The sequence below is a fragment of the Lonchura striata genome, chromosome 20, assembly GCF_050655825.1.
Source record: "Lonchura striata isolate lonStrDom1 chromosome 20, ASM5065582v1, whole genome shotgun sequence".
Lineage (NCBI taxonomy): Eukaryota > Metazoa > Chordata > Aves > Passeriformes > Estrildidae > Lonchura > Lonchura striata.
This window is the reverse complement of record NC_140722.1, coordinates 3,830,429-3,847,189: the sequence shown is the minus strand read 5'-3', so window position 1 is coordinate 3,847,189 and position 16,761 is coordinate 3,830,429. Positions and strand designations below refer to the sequence as shown.

The following is a 16,761-nucleotide window of genomic DNA, read 5'->3' as shown; positions in this document are numbered from 1 at the left end:
GTGTTTATGAAGGGTTAGAGAGGCAGCCCTGCCAGCCAAAGGACAGCCAGCTCAGGATGGGTCCAGCACTGTCCCCAGGGTGGGACATCCAGGCAGTACCCATGGTAGGAAGAGCTCAAGGAGCTGCGAGATGAGGGGATCCAGTGCTAACCCCATCCTGAACCCCACAGGAGCACCTAAGCTTTGGGATGCCAGCAGCAGCATTGCTGCTGCCCCCATTTCCTGCTCACTGCGAGGGGCTGTGCTGGGCTGGTGGCTGCTGTCCCTGTCACCCTGGTGGGACAGGGCTGGGGGGGCTCAGGGGTTTGCTTTGGAGGGAGCCTTGCACGGGCAGGCTGAGCTGGAAGGATGTGACTGGTCTGGCAGCACTGGCCTGTCACCTCCTGCCTCGCTGCGAGCAGACATTCCCACTCCATGGAAATATGCCTGAAATAGCCCCTCTGCAGATTGTCTTTATCTAATCAGCCGCCTTTGCACCCCCCTCCAGTGCATTTCAGGGAGCTGATAGTGGGGATATGTTAAGTGTGGAAACCTCTAGTGAGCTGCCTGACACAGAGAGTAATTCTTCCTGCCACTTATCAGAGCCTGCTAATGGGAAACATTCCTCTTGGGGGTCAGGGAGCAGCCAGGGGATTTCTCTGGAGAGGGTGGCTGAGCCCCTGGCACCCTCCTGGCTCTCCATGGCTGGTTAGGAGCTGGTCTGACCACAAAACGTTCACTGAAGGGTCAGCTCTGCTCTCTGGTGCTGGTGGTGTCCTGTCCCATGAGGGGAGGCTTGTCCAGCCCTCAAGGGCTTGGCTGAGGAGCCTCCTCTTTTTCCATCATATCATGGGACACCAACACCAAGCACAGAGCCCATGGGAAGAGCAGAGGTGTCTCAGTGGTCAGGGAGATGATCTCACTGCTGAGGGTGGGCATGCTTGGCTGAGGGATCGATCATTTGGGCCAGCTGTTCACTCTGGGCAAGAGCCACCTAAAGAAAACTCCTCTCTGCTCAGGCTGGAGCCATTGTTGTGCCCATGGGATTTTGTGGGAAGTCCATAGGATCCTACTGTCCTGTCCCACCTGCCTGAGCAGGGCACAGCTTGGGCCTTGCCAGCCATACAAGAATGAGCTTCCCACCATCCAGAAAAACAAAAACATCACAAACACCAGTGTCAAAACCACCCAAACCTGGCAGAAGAACCCTTCAGCAGCTGCTGGAGTGGCCAATTCACATTTCCCCTTCTACAGATCTGCTTGGCCTTTGATGGACCCTGCTGGAACCTCTTCAAAGAGGGAGAGGAACCAGGGTGAACAGAAGGAACTGCAGGAGGGATCTCCGAAAATAAAATCTCTTTAAAGATAGGGCAGGGGAGGGGGTGAGCAGAGTGTGGGGCGAGTACATGCCCTGAGAAGAATGTGTGAGGCTGGGCCAGCTGGCGGGTCTGGGCCAAGGGCTCATCCCACTGCCGGGGCGCTTGTGGCAAAGGTACTTGGCACAGGACCCACCAAAGCCTCGGGTCCCTCCAGGGAGTGGGTGGAAACCTGACTCTGAGCCCAGGACGGAGAGGCAGAAGACCACCAGGGTAATCTTAGAGGGACCTGTATCCCCTAGAGCCTGTGGCTCTTCAGGTTGCTGTAACTCTGCCATCTTGGCAAGATTGAGCATGTCATGGTCAAGAGGGACCTCAGGACTGGTGTCCCCATGGTCACCCCTGGGGGGTTGCAGCAGATAATTTGGTGGAGTTCAGCTCTGCACCAGCTGCTCACAAATCCAGATGAGGACCTGCACTCCTGAACAGTAACCTGCTGAGGAGTGCCCATGTGGGACATGGGGATGGGGCCCTGCACCCTGTTTTATCCTGATATACCCAAAGTCCTTGCTCATGCTACAGATTCCCCTCCATGGGAGTATTTCAGTTCTTGGGAGAGTCTGGCACTGTGCAAAGCACTGCACTGCCAGTGGAGGCAACATCAACCCATCCCTGAGCCCAGCCATCCTCCCTGCTGGGCTCAGCCCATAGGGGATGGCTCTGCAGTCTTCCTCTGTCTTTGGAGGTTTGCTCAGCTGCTGTTTCATGTCCTTACTTGCTATACTATTGTAACTTTTTCTACATTCAGACTTTACAGCTGTAGCTGATTTTTGTTCTTTCTGTTTCTAAAGCCTGCTTTTCCAGCTTTCTGAAAATCTTACCTTTACTATTTCCCACATTCCTCCACGCCATGACTTCTCTCCAAAGCAGGGTGGGAGAGCAGGGGCCTTTCTGTTGGGGGATGCAGAGATGATGGCACTGACAGCCCAGACTGGGGGGGTGTAGCAGCAAACCTGTGTGCTGGATGGAAAGACTGACTATGACTGAGGCTTAGATTCAGGGCAGGTGCTGGGGCTGCAAAAATCTCTCTGCAGCCTCGGCTGTGTGCCCAGGCTGAAGCCACATGCCCAAAGCAGCCTCTGGTGCTGCTATTCTGGCTGTGACAGTGCCTGTGCCACATCCAGCCTGGGCACAGCACTGCACAGCTGATCCTTAACCACTCCCTGCCTCAGTTTCCCCCACTGTCAGGAGGTTACAGCAGCCCCAAGTTACTCTGGGGTGTGAGAGGTGCTGAATGGGGAATAGCAAACCCTGCAGGCATGGCCCTGGTTCTCCAGGGTAGAAACTTCATTGCACTTTGGATGCCAGCAGCTAAATGGCTTTTCCTTGAGCTAGCATGGCCCCAGGGTGTCCTGTTCCCATCTCGGGCAGCCCATGGTGGTGCTGCCAGCATGGAGGTGTGCTCCAGGCTGTGATCACTGTGTTGTACACAGCGCCTTTGGGTGCTGTCTGGGTAAAATGTGTGCAGGAAACCCAGCAACCTCTCTGCTGAGAGATTATGAACTTGGCCTAGCCACAAAACAAGCTCCCATGCCAAGGTGAGGAGTTCAGGGAGCAGAACCTGGAGGATGAAGCCCCAGAGTCCTTCCCCTTCCAGACACTCTTTCTGGGAGAAGCTAAACCAGTGCTGAGTGAGAAGATGGGATATTCCAGCTGGAAATGCCAGTGGCCACACACATCCCACCAAGCAGCAGCTCTCCTGGCATGGTGGGAGGCAGGAGCAACAGGATCGAGTGCTCAGGTGCAGGAGGAACTGGCAGAGCTCTCATTCCTCAGCTCCCCACTGGAGCAGGCAGAGCAGGCTGGGAGAGCTGTGCTGCCTTCCCAAGCTGCAGTGTCTCACTCTGCCTTTGTACTCGCCTGACAATACAGGAATAAAAATAACCAGGCTGCATTTGCAGAGAGATAAAAGTGAAGTTTGCCTTTTGTGTCTGTCCAGGCAGTGGGACAGCAGCACCAATGGAGCTGTGTGGACATGACACATGGGAATTTCTGACATATCTTTTCCCACTCTGACCTTGACAGACACAATAAAAAGGGGCTTTGCAGCATGCACAGAGCCACTCAGTCCTAGCACCAAGGTCAGTAATACAGAGCATGTCTGTGTGCACGCGTGTCCCCTCTACTAACCCGCTTCACCCCTGCAGGGTGGCTGATCCCAGAGGACAGGGGCTGGCTCTGCTGGCACAGGGAGGGTGGGACAGACCTGGATCATGAGCATTTTTGCTGAGGATTGTGTGTTTTGCTAAGTTGTGGCTCCATCCGCGATGGCTGCGGTGTTCCGGAGCTCTGCAGGGTGGCACTGCGTTAGATGGATATTAAGAAGCACAGTCATAAAAGTGCTTTTCCAAGCAGCTGCCACACCAGCCTTCTAGAAGGGTCTTCCCAGGGATAATACATCCAGCCTTGCTTTTATCTTGCTGCAGTATCACTCAGCAGAACAGCCCTGGGTCTTTGTGCAGGGCACCAGGGCTCCAATGGGTCTGTAGAGCTGGGATAGGTTTTAGCTGAGCTTATCAAGGAAAGGGATGTTATTGACAATCTCACCTAAAGTGGGAATGTGGATTTTGACACCAAAGTGATTCCGGCTCACCCAGCTGGGACTTCCAGTGGGGGGATGACAGCATCAGAAGGGAAAGTGTTCGGTAATTGTCTCATTAATATAATTTTTATCAGTTAGCATTGCTGTCACTGTCTTCTCTCACTCCCTAAAATTAAAAGCTTGTTTGGTGACCATGTCACTCATTCTCAACACAGCAGCAGCCGCTTTCCCCGTGCACTGATGCCTTGTCCTTCTCTCCTTTCAGCGCTCAGGTGTCTTTCACTCTTCCTTGGCTGCTCAGTCTCCCTCAGATAGACAAGATGTCTCTGCTGGACATGAGTGAGTTTGGGGAGGCTGCTCCGTACCTCCGGAAAAGCTACACGGAGCAGCTGAAGCTTCAGACCATCCCGTTCGATGGTAAGAACCCCAGGCTGTGGAGCACAGCCCGGCTGTGTCCCCGAGCTGCCCCTCTGCCACGGCTCTCTCAGGAGTCCTCCCTGCCCCTCTCCCTGTGCTGCTCCTCAAGGCATCACAGGCACTGCAGAATTCCCCCAGCACCCTGGAGGGCAGGAAGATCTCACAAGTGAGAAAAGCAGGCTTTTGACTTTCCCCTGGTTTGCTGAGGTGTGGGTAGAGGTGATCCTTCATCTCCCCCGACCCTGAGGGATGGAAGGGCTTGGGGACTGGTGTCAAAGCTTCTGCAGCTCTTTCATTTTGGAGGTGTCCTCTCTGTCCCAGCCTCCCTGTTCTTCCATGGCTTGCCATGCTCTGGATGAAGGGCTCAACTTGCTCCTTGAAGTTTGGCAGAAGTTTTGCTTCCTCACACTGTCCTCTTCTCATGACGGTCTGAGTGCAGGCACACGTGAAGCAGCAGATTTCTGTCAGGCTAGAAGCTGACCCCACCAAAGTAAAAAGCTGCCAAACATGAAGAAGGCAAAGAAATCCCAGCTGCTATGACTAAGAACATAGGAAAGAATAATCACTGTCCTTCCACATTATCAAACTGCATTCATGTGGCTTTCAGTTGACAATTTCATGTGATCGCCTACATTACAACCAGTATTAATGCCTCCTTTCCTTTCCTTTCCTTTCCTTTCCTTTCCTTTCCTTTCCTTTCCTTTCCTTTCCTTTCCTTTCCTTTCCTTTCCTTTCCTTTCCTTTCCTTTCCTTTCCTTTCCTTTCCTTTCCTTTCCTTTCCTTTCCTTTCCTTTCCTTTCCTTTCCTTTCCTTTCCTTTCCTTTCCTTTCCTTTCCTTTCCTTTCCTTTCCTCTCCTCTCCTCTCCTCTCCTCTCCTCTCCTCTCCTCTCCTCTCCTCTCCTCTCCTCTCCTCTCCTCTCCTCTCCTCTCCTCTCCTCTCCTCTCCTCTCCTCTCCTCTCCTCTCCTCTCCTCTCCTCTCCTCTCCTCTCCTCTCCTCTCCTCTCCTCTCCTCTCCTCTCCTCTCCTCTCCTCTCCTCTCCTCTCCTCTCCTCTCCTCTCCTCTCCTCTCCTCTCCTCTCCTCTCCTCTCCTCTCCTCTCCTCTCCTCTCCTCTCCTCTCCTCTCCTCTCCTCTCCTCTCCTCTCCTCTCCTCTCCTCTCCTCTCCTCTCCTCTCCTCTCCTCTCCTCTCCTCTCCTCTCCTCTCCTCTCCTCTCCTCTCCTCTCCTCTCCTCTCCTCTCCTCTCCTCTCCTCTCCTCTCCTCTCCTCTCCTCTCCTCTCCTCTCCTCTCCTCTCCTCTCCTCTCCTCTCCTCTCCTCTCCTCTCCTCTCCTCTCCTCTCCTCTCCTCTCCTCTCCTCTCCTCTCCTCTCCTCTCCTCTCCTCTCCTCTCCTCTCCTCTCCTCTCCTCTCCTCTCCTCTCCTTTCCTCTCCTTTCCTCTCCTTCTTTCCCCATGTCTCCTCCAGGAAAGAAGCGAGCTTGGATCCCGGATGAGAAAGAAGCCTATATCGAAGTGGAAATAAAAGAAAGCTCTGGTGGCAAAGTCACAGTGGAAACCAAAGATAAGGAAGTAAGCAAATACCTTTCCTTTTCCAAGGGAGAGCAAGTGTGTGTGGAGGGGGATATGTGTGACAGGATCACGTCTGAAGCCCTGAGCTCTTCTGATAACCCTGTCCCGCTGATCAGTCTTGCCCCGGGGGGATGCACACGGCAGTGTCAGCACACGTAGGCCAGTTCCTTGCCAAGAGCAGCCCCAGTTCAGCATCTCCCACCGAGGCTTTGCTGTCACAGCCGGGTGTCCTGCGGGAGGCCACGGTGGGGCTGGCCCAGCACAGCTCCTGGATGGGGAGCACCCCCCAGCACAGCCCTTTGTGATGCTGAGCCAGTGCCCGGCTCATCCCAGAGCCTGAAACAACAGGTAAGGGGCCAGTTGGCCAATTCCTGCTCCTTTTAGCCCAGATTTGCAGTGGGGTGAGCTGCTGGGAGGACAGGCTATGACGGGCAGAGAGGCTCCAGCTTTCCGAAAAGCAAGCAAGGACCAGCTGGTATTTGTCAAGATAATATTCAGTGCAATTAGCTGCAAAAGAGCTTAATTAATATTCCTTTCTTTACTATGGAAATCTCATGACCCTGCAACTTCACTGCAGAGCACGCTGGTATGAAACTGGGAAAAAGAGCAAGGACCTCACCAGGCAGTAGATGATAGACTTTATTATTTCTATTTCTTCTCTACTCAGAATAGCACTAAGAACGGTTTGTGCCCGCTAAAAGTAAAAAAGATATATGTAATTGTCTTTGAAAAGTGTCAAGGCTTTGAAAATATTATTGTCTGAATTTTGGAAAGCAAGTAAAGAGATTTGTCCTTTCCAAAATAAAATTTGTCATAGAGGAGTTAAAAATTTTAGAAGTTTCTTCTGATATTTAAAACACCTTCCAATTCTGAGAACAGAGCAGTTTCTAAACTCTTTTTTGCTGTTTCCTCTTGAAACTGTCTTTTAAATGATTTGTCATGGATTTACAAAATCAGAAACTATATCAGCTTTCCCTGGATAAGCATTTCCAGCAGAAAGTTTTGAGAGACATAAAGGCCTCCCTTATCCTTCTGTGTACCCTCCTGCTTTTAACACCTGGCACCTCTTAACACCACATGCTTCATCTTCACCCATAAAAAAGATAAACCTCTGAAAGATTTCATTTAGTCTTCATTAACAGGAACATTTGCTAAATCAAGCTTCTTCCATCCAGGCCAGATACGTAATGTGATATTTTCCCTGTGCTTGATCTCGTGGGATTAAATAAATCCAGTTTAAAGTGATGGGGTACAGGCTTCAGCTGTTTGCCTAAATAACCACAGATCTCTTTGGAGCAAAGGACAGCGCTGGCATGGGCTTTTAGGCTGGGAATTAGAACACAGGATGGGGCTGTCAAGCACATTGTGGGGGAACAACTAGGAGCCTGTGTCAGGCTCAGCAAGAGCCCCTCTCCCCGAGGAGGGAACAAGCTGGGCTTGCTGGTCCCAGCTGGGCTTTGTGGCTGGGTGCTGCTGGGGCTGCCCTGGGCCTGTCACCCAGAACGCTGGGCAGCCCTGCTGGGATGGCAGCAGGGGACCAAGGCTGTCCCCAGCACGGGGCTCCAGGGTGTCCTTCCACCCGGCGGGTGTTGGGGAGGAGGGCGTTCAGTGAGCGCTGGGGTCCCTCTGACGCGTCCCCCTCCTCTGACAGACACGGGTGGTGAAGGAGGACGAGGTGCAGCCCATGAACCCACCCAAGTTTGACATGATTGAGGACATGGCCATGCTGACACACCTCAACGAGGCCTCTGTGCTCTACAACCTGAAGCGCCGCTACTCCCACTGGATGATCTACGTAAGGCACCCGTGGGGTGGGGTGGGATGGGGTGGTGAGGGGGCATTGGGACACCGCCATCCCTCATCTACGTTTTCCCCCTACAGACCTACTCGGGGCTCTTCTGTGTCACCATCAACCCCTACAAGTGGCTGCCCGTGTACACGGCGCCCGTGGTGGCAGCCTACAAGGGCAAGCGGCGCACGGAGGCACCCCCGCACATCTACTCCATCGCCGACAACGCCTACAACGACATGCTCCGCAGTAAGCCCTGTCCCGGGGACCCGGGCTCCCGGGGCACGGCTGGGGCGGGCAGCGCTGCCCTAACCCGGCTCCTTCTCTTGCAGACCGTGAAAACCAGTCCATGCTCATCACGTAAGTGCCCCCATGGCCTGGTGAGCTGAGCCCCCCGCGCTGCGCTCGCTGCAGGGTCACGCCGTGCCCAGAGCAGCCCCCCCGGCCCCGCAGCTGTCACCCTCGCCGCCGCCACCGTGCCAGGTGACAAAGCCCCGGCGGCCGGGCTCCCCCGCACCCCGACAGCTGCGGGAGCCGCCGCGGGGCGCCCGGGCACCGGCGCCCTCCGGGGAGCACGGAAAGCAGAGATGGAGGCCAAGGCCGGAGGGAGATGGTGGCCGGAGGGGCGGCGGCAGGGGAGAAGGGTGATGTGGGAGGGTGGGGGCCAGGTTGATTTCAAGTGACATATAGATAAGGGCTATATAAAGGACTCGAAAGGACCCTTTGCCGCTGCCAGGAGCCACGGACATTTTTAGCCTCGGCCATGGCCTAATTAGGAAAGGCAGGGGCTGCGGAGAGATGCTTGGCGCGTGTCCGGTGGCGGCCCGCTGCCCCGGCTCTTTGTGATCTGGGATTACAATGGCACAGCAGCACTAACTATAGGCATGAGCTCAGCGGGCCGCCAGCCCCCCGTGGGCACGGCCCGGCCCGGCCCGGCTCGGCTCGGCCCCGCTGCCATCCCCGCCGTGCCCGGGCCGGGCCCGAGCTGGGGGTCGCTCCGAAGTTGAGCCCCCAACACAAGCACCGACCCCTGAGTGAGAGCTGCGGCCTGCCCACCCTCCGAGGCTTTGCTTTTCCCTCCTGTCCCGGCAGGGTGGCTGGGATGGTTGTGCCTGTTCTTTGCCTCATGCCCTTATCTGTGTATTTCTGTTACTCTAAGCGGAGAATCTGGTGCTGGTAAGACTGTAAACACCAAGCGGGTCATTCAGTACTTTGCCATTGTCGCAGCCTTGGGCGACACACCGGGCAAGAAATTAGTAAGACCTTCTTTTCAAACAAGTTCTTGTTTTTTTCTTTTTTTTTTTTTTTTTTAATTTTTTCCCCCGCCCTCCCCTTTCTTCTTACTTTTTCTTCCCCAACTTTTTGCGTTTGGAAACGTGTTTTGGTCTGACCCACCCAGGGCTTGGCTTTTCCCTGACTTTTGAACAAGCAAGGCTTGAAATCATTCTGCTCAAGGGGAAATGGAATTTTTTTTTTTTAATGTGGCTGTTCAAGCCGTGCAGCCTGGAAGAGGTGCTTTAATTGTTCTATTTCTCTTCTCTTGCTCTTTCGACACCCTGGTGATCCTCTTAAGGAGCATTAAAGGGATGAAGTAAACCTTCCATTTCCCACCTTGCCTCTTTTAAGCCTTGCTTTTCAACATTTTCTCCTTTTTTCCCCCCTCCTTTTGTTAATTTTGACCCTTTTCTACCTTGTGCTCTTCTTGCTCTTGTTTTGAATCTTGCTTTTCTTTGGTGTTGGTTATTTTTGAGCTGCCCTTGCAATTGCTTATTTATTCTGGATACTTTGAGGCTCCAGCCTGCTTTCCCCTCATGGAAGCAAACTGGCTGCTTTAGGTATCAGACAAGCAATACTTCAGCATTATTTTCTTTCCTCTTCTTCGAGTTTGAATTTAACTGTTCTTGCTTTTTGACGCCTTTCTTTATTTTCTTGAGCTAATCTATTTAACAACTTTTTGGCCTCTCCTGTAAAGTTTAATCCTCCGAGTTTTTTTTTTGGTTTTCTTTTTTTTTTTTTTTTTTTTCTCTTGGACTTTTTTTTTTTGGCACTAAATGGTCATGCCCTGCTTTTCTGACCATGCTTCTTGTGGTTCTTGCCTGGCTTTCCTGGATTTCTAAAGATAAATTTTCTCTCCTTTCTCTAGGCAGCTCTTGCCACTAAAACTGGGGTAAGTGTTGTGGGCTCTTTAATGCTGAGGACAAAGTTCTGCTGCACCACAGATGTGTGATGGGGTGATGTGTAGGGCCTCCTCCTTAAATCTGGGAGAGCAGCACCTGAGCAGTGTTTAGTTCTCCACTTGGCTTTGTATCTGCCTCCTTCCCATAACTGGAAGCTTTACTGTTTCACCTCTTTCTGCTTCTCTGACTCCAGCCTCTCCTTCAAGGGATAATTACTCTGGATAGAAACATTCATTTCCATCCAGTGTTTGGCTAGGAGTGGTGTGGGCTCCTCCAAAGGTGAGGTGAAACCTTCACACCCTGAAGATCCTCCTCAGCCTCAAAGCCCAGCTGGGGGTGGTGGTGCTGAGGGCTAGGAGAAGACCCTTTGCCACAGGCAGCCCTGTGCTCTGGCTGCAGACCAGTGCCCTGCTGATGCCCGGCTTGCTACCCTGTGCCAAGCCCTGCACTGCTGCTGCCCAGCACTGCAGGCAGCTGTCCGTGCCTGGGGGACATGTCTGAGGTGTTTGCTCCAAGGAAACCCAGCAAAGGTTCAGCCCCTGGGGCTCCCAACACCCCGAGGGCTCAGTCACACAGCCTTGGTTTTCTCTGAGCCTTTAGCTGGTGCACACCTTGGCTGGGGGATGTTTATCATCACACCAGTGGCCACTTGGCAAACAGTGAGGCAGCTCAGGGGCTGAACCTGTGGGTCTTGGGGCTGCCCAGGCCAGGTAATTTTAGGCCAGGCTGAATTTAGAAATAAGAGCTCAAGGGATACTCAGGTGATAAGAGTGCTGGTAACGGTGTGATGCACAGCTGCTCCCTGTCTCTTTTGCCCTTCACACAGCTGGAGCTGCAGACATGGAGAGCAGTTGTGGTTCCAGCATTGGAAAGAGAGGGTAGCTCTGGGTGGGCAGCCCAGAGCTGGTGTTCCCCACCTGAGGAAAGCCCTGTGGATTGTAATGTGTCAGAGCATGGGCAAAGCTCTCATGAAAACTCCTGCAGGTGTCTGTGCCACCAAACTCTGTATCAGGTGTCAACCCCACCGTCCTTCATGTGCTGTAGCACCAGTCTCTTGCTCTGCTCTTCAAATCCTTGTCCTGCTTTACTTGCACTAGGCAGAGGCTGTCTATTTATCTTTGAACAGAGAAACACACATGGGAAAACAAGGTTAGGAGAGGATTCATCCTAGGGCTTGCTCAGGAGAGCCCCAGTATTCCCAGCAGATCATGCCAGCTGGGACTTGTGGTGTGTTCCCGTCACAGTGGGACCCTTCAATGCATGTTGTTGGTGTAAGGGCCTCTTGTTTCACCATGTGCTGTCCTAGACTTTGGTTTGTGGAAGAGGAAATGCCTGATGTCAGAGAGCCTGAAACGATTCAGCCTGTTGTGACAACATGAGCTTGCTCTTGGTTTGCATAGTGTAGCTCCTAAGAAATGGGGTAAGGACTGCTGTGTGCAGAGAGGACAGCAGCCTGGGGCTCCAGTTTAGGTGAGGAGAAGGCCACAGAGGCACTGCTGCAAACCCCAGCTGTGCTGATAAACTGAGCTGCATGGCCTGGGCACATGGAGATGCCTCAGGAGCAGCAGGTCCCACGGACAGCTGAGGAGTGCAGCAAGGAGCCCCTGGTGCAGCAAGGAGCCCCTGGCACTGCTCTGTGCTCTTGGTGACAAATCCTCTCTGGCTGTGTGGGAGCTGACACACCCTTTGGTTTTATTCTCCAGGGCACCCTCGAGGATCAAATCATCGAGGCTAACCCAGCCATGGAAGCTTTTGGCAATGCCAAAACCATAAGAAATGACAACTCCTCACGTTTTGTGAGTGCCCCAGCGGGACAGGGAGCTGTGGCTGCTGGTGTGGGCTGGATGCACAGTGGGTGGCACTGTGGGCTCGTGCACTGGCACTTGGCAGGGAGATGGATCTGCTTCCCAGTGGCACTGGACTGCCAGAGCCAAGTTTTTCTGGTTACATCAGTACAGCAAATGGTGGCCAGCATGAATGGCCCTGGTGTCACAGCCTGTGGCTGGAGAGACATCCCTGGCAGGACCAAAGCTGAGAGGGACAGTGAGCACAGCCTGGAGGGCTCTGGGACAGACAAGTGTGTCCCTGCCAGGAAGCAGCACCGTTTCTGCTAAGCCCAGCCTGGCTCTGCTGTGGCTGCAGAGCTCCTGTGCCTGGAGGGGAGGGAGGCACTGCTGGGGGAGACCCTGAGCCCAGCACGGAGCAGGGCCCTGCAGAAAGGGACAGTGGTAAGAATAGACCCGAGGACAGGGTTTATCTGCTGTCAGTGAAATTTCTGCCTGCCTGGTATTTAAACCCTTGGGCAATGCTCTTTGAGCTTCTTCACATTACAAACCAGAGAACTTCACCCTTTTATAGAGGCCAGTAAGTTGCCTGGTATCAACAGAAGCTCAAGAAGTGGGAAATTAATTCGGTTTCTAGGGGCTGTTCAGAGCTGTACCTCTGTAGGCAAGCCCAGCACTCACCTCCTTTGTGTGTTTTCAGGGCAAGTTCATCCGGATCCACTTTGGTCCCTCAGGGAAATTGGCCTCTGCAGACATTGACATCTGTGAGTAGCTGCACTGGGGAGGGAATTCATCCCACCATTTGTGCTGAGCTCTGGGAAGGGATAAACCCTGCTCTGACCCCTCTGCCCTATTTCATTCTAGATCTTCTGGAAAAATCCAGAGTGATTTTCCAGCAACCCAAGGAGCGAAGCTACCACATCTTCTACCAGATCCTGTCTGGGAAGAAACCAGAGCTGCAAGGTAGGGCAGCCAATGTGCAGCACAGCCCTTAGAGCAAGATGGCCCGAAAACAGCCTCAGAGAGCTCTGTTGTCAGCTTTGGGGTCCACAGGAATGAGCAAACCCAGCTCATTATGCAGGTTCTGCCCTTGAATGCTTTGCTAGCTGTGCAGGATCATGGGATTGGCAGAATTCAGGGTGGAAGGGATTTCAAGAGGTCATCTAGCCCAGCCTCCATTATCCTCAGAGGCTGAGAAGCCAGCCTAAAGCCCTCTCTGCTACTGTGTAGGAGCAGAGGTCACCCAGTGTCTATCTGCAAGGTGGGAATGTGCTTTGCAAATCCTCCTTGCACAGAGTCCTCATGGGGTGGTGGGTACAGCAGGCTGCAGATTTACTCATTTTGGGGTGTTTTGCAGCCTTCTCAGCAAGTGAGATGACCTGTGAGTCATTCAGGTGAGCTTGGACACAGCTGCCCAGCTCTCTGGGCACTGCTGTAGATGTGATCCCCAGGACAGCCCCACCTGATCTGAGTTTGTGCTGGGGCAGCTCTGTGCTCTGAGCAGCCTCCTGGTGCCACATCATGCTCAGGAAGCCTTTCCCCACGCAGAAGGATGGCTGGCACAGCCCCTGGGGTGGTCAGCTCTTGGCTGAGGGCTCCTGAGCTTGGTGCTGAACAGCACCTTATTAGGCAGGTCTGAGGGAGCAGTAATCTTATCTGGAGTCACAAGGGCATGGTGGCCACTTCTAAATCAGTCTGCAGCCAGGCCATATCCCAAGATAGCAAGCAGGAGGCAAGCACAGAAGAGGTGGACCCATGTGTGGACCTGCCTGTGCTGGAAGAGGCTGTTCCTCCCCCAGCTGGTGCCCTCTAGTTGAGGCTGGAGAAGCTTTCCTGCTCCATCTGTGTGCAGGGCTGTCCCTCTGCCCAGGGATGTCCCTGCCAGGCTGGCCTCACCCTGCATGTCATCCCCTTGCAGATATGCTGCTGCTGTCCCTCAACCCCTACGACTACCACTTCTGCTCCCAAGGGGTGACAACGGTGGACAACCTGGATGATGGCGAGGAGCTCATGGCCACAGATGTATGTGCACAGCCCTGGGCCTGGGGAGGGCACAGCCTTCCTCTGGGCAGCTCTGGGCACGTGCCCTGGCTACCTGTGTGTCCCTCTGGTTTGTTAGTGGCTGTTGTGAGCCTACAGGAAGGGACAGAGTGACTCTGATCTCCACCAACAGCCTCATCCAGGCAGGGAAGGGACAGTCATGCCCTGCATCAGGAAGGGCCTGTGGCACATGAGCACTTCCCATAGAGCCCATGAGAAGGAAGATCACAGAATCATTAAATTTGGAAAAGACTCCCAGGATGGTTGAGTCCAACCTGTGATTTATCCCCACCCTGACACCCAGCCCAGAGCACTGAGTCCCATGTCTGGCCCTTTCTTGGACACCTGCAGGGATGGGGACTCCACCATCTCCCTGGGCAGCCCCTGACAATGCCTGACAACTCTTCCTGTGAAGAAATTCCTCCTGATGTCCAACCTGAACCTCCCCTGGCACAACTTGAGGTTGTTCTGTCCCATCCTGTCCCTGTTCCCTGGGAGCAGAGCCTGATCCCCCCTGGCTGCTCCCTCCTGTCAGGGAGCTGTAGAGATCAGTCAGATCTCCTCCTGAGCCCTCAGCTTGGAGAACCTCCTCCTTACAGATGTTAGGCTAGTCCTTCTGCTGTCAAATGGGTCTTGTGGGAGCTGGAGCCACATTCAAACCCCATGGACAGGATTCCTTGGTTTGGTGCCCACCAGAGAAGGCACCCTGCCCAGCCCCAGGACAGGCAGAGTACCTTAGGAGACAGTGGGAGAAGGAACCAACCCTCAGCTCAGCATGGTGAATTTGGTCTGTATCTACTGCTCTGTGTCTCCTCAGCACGCCATGGACATCCTGGGCTTCAGCAACGATGAGAAATACGGCTGCTATAAAATAGTGGGGGCCATCATGCACTTTGGGAACATGAAGTTCAAGCAAAAGCAGCGGGAAGAGCAGGCAGAGGCTGATGGCACTGAAAGTGAGTTGGGCTCTGTGCTCCAGACCTGCCCAGGCTGGGATAACTCCCCCTGCCTGGCCTGTGCAGGAAAGTGACCCTGATCCCAAACACCCTCGCTGACTTAGGCCCTGCTGGGGGTGCACCAAGGGTTTGTCCTCGAGCAGGAATATTTGGGACAGTCTCTCTGCAAGGTGGTCTCATCTGCATCTGACTTGTCTCAGCAGCATCACAGGCTGTCACACCCCTGCTGGGCTTCATTTTGTGCAGTCTCCTCCTGCTCTTCACTGGACAGAATTCCAGGCAGGGCATCCACAGAGGAGGAGCCAGGCTGGGAGCAGGACCTGCTCAGCTGACAGCCTCCTGAAGAGCTGTTAGAGTAGGACACAAGCACTATCTAACACTTTTCCTGGCTTGTTGCTCAGCAAAATCCAATGCAGTTCACAGATCTAAGAACAGTCAGGCTGCAGAACAAGCCTGAAGGGAGAGGATGACTTTCCAGCACATGGGAGGGTGAGGAGAGGAAACTCTAGCATGTACTTGGAAGGTTTCAGCAGGGATCCAGCAGAAATTATTACCTGGATCAGTCTTTGTCACATGAATATTCATGATGGAAAAGTTCTCTTTGCCTCAGGAGTGGCAACACAGACTTTAGCTGCTACCTGGTAATTAATGAAGGTTTTGATATGGCAGTGATTTCCCTGCAGAGGTGATTTGCTAACTACAATCTGCTGCTATCAGGAGTTTATGAAAGACAATCACCTCTCTTCTGGTCAATTCAAATTCGCTGTGTGGAAATTCAAACCTCCACTGGAAAATGCATATAAAATCCCAGCTCAATAAGGCTAAAACCTGATAAGGTGCAGCAGGCCTCCAAACAGTAACTTCTCAGTCAAGAGGTTCAAATTTCAAAGCATTATAGACTATCCAAGATGGAAAATCACATTAGACACTGAAGGAGGTGGAAAAAGCCAGTGTGGCTAGCACTGATCATCGTAAGAGCAGGTTGTTTTTTATTTTGGTTCCTTTCCCCCTTCCCAGACCCTGCTTGTGGGCTCCTCATGCCTTTGTGCTGCCTTCCAGGTGCTGACAAAGCTGCCTATCTCATGGGAATCAGCTCAGCTGACCTCATCAAGGGGCTGCTCCATCCTCGTGTGAAAGTGGGCAATGAGTACGTGACCAAAGGTCAGAACGTGGAGCAGGTGAGTGACAGGACAGCAGGACATGTGTCCCCTGCTCACACTGCTGTGCTGCTGGTGCTTCAGTTCACTGTCTTGGGTGTAGGAGGAGACTCCAGAGCAGCAGGAAAAGGTGTATCCACAGTTCTTGGCTTTTAGGAGCAGGGAAAATGGGTGGCGGAGCTGGCTGATAGCTTGCACATTAACCAAGGCTGGAGATTCAGTGTGGTGCCTTTGAAATGCAGGTTGGATCCCAGCCAGAGCAGGTCCAGGTTGTATGAATCTGCTTCAGAGACAGTCACACTCCTGTAAAGAGTTCAGCCCTGAAAATTAGAAAACTCTGGATATCTAAACACTCATCTGAGTTGATCTTGTAGAAGACTCAAATGCACCAAACATGTGTCATGTAAGATTCCAGCCACACCCCAGCTGGGAACCCAGACCTGGCCTGAATAGTGCAAGCCAGTCCTTGAGCACAATTCAGGAGCTGGTGTCTCATCCAAAGTGAGCTGTAGGCTCTGGCCAGGCGCAAGGCTTCTGAGAATGTCTCTTTAAACTGAATTTATATCCTAAGACCTTGGAGGCAAGATAGACCAGGTAGGCAGGAACACACTTGTGAGGAATGCAAAATGTAACCACAAACTTCTTGGGCCTGTGTGTCCATCCTCTGTGTGGCAGGAGGTGCCCTCTCTCAGGCTGTGGCTCCTGCAGGAGCAGGGAGGAGCTCACGGTGTGCTCTGGGGTTTGCTTTGGCAGGTGCTCTACGCTGTGGGGGCCCTGGCTAAAGCCACCTACGACCGCATGTTCAAGTGGCTGGTGACCCGGATCAACAAGACCCTGGACACCAAGCTGGCCAGGCAGTTCTTCATCGGGGTGCTGGACATTGCAGGCTTTGAGATCTTTGATGTGAGTTCTGCAGGCCCCTGCAGTGGGTTCAGGGAGTGTCATAGGGGCATGTCAGTCCCCTGGGGTTTGAGAG

At 53.3% G+C, this 16,761-nt stretch overlaps 1 protein-coding gene across 4 annotated transcripts in view; it reads left to right on the top strand.

The window, feature by feature from the left end:
- Positions 1-3,189: 3,189 nt before the first annotated feature.
- MYH7B (myosin heavy chain 7B) overlaps positions 3,190-16,761 on the top strand; it is a 29,235-nt gene continuing 15,663 nt past the window's right edge. For 2 of the 4 annotated variants that reach the window (XM_085557959.1, XM_085557957.1), the window contains exons 1-8: positions 7,904-8,031; positions 11,552-11,644; positions 12,333-12,396; positions 12,497-12,595; positions 13,551-13,654; positions 14,490-14,628; positions 15,688-15,806; positions 16,539-16,688. In XM_085557959.1, the coding sequence (XP_085414085.1) occupies positions 11,591-11,644; positions 12,333-12,396; positions 12,497-12,595; positions 13,551-13,654; positions 14,490-14,628; positions 15,688-15,806; positions 16,539-16,688 (729 nt within the window). In that variant the 5' untranslated portion in view covers positions 7,904-8,031; positions 11,552-11,590. Of the gene's footprint in view, positions 4,315-5,778; positions 5,883-7,533; positions 7,678-7,763; positions 8,032-8,830; positions 8,928-9,814; positions 9,839-11,551; positions 11,645-12,332; positions 12,397-12,496; positions 12,596-13,550; positions 13,655-14,489; positions 14,629-15,687; positions 15,807-16,538; positions 16,689-16,761 lie in introns of those variants that run through there. The other 2 variants (XM_085557960.1, XM_085557958.1) reach the window with 2 other exon arrangements.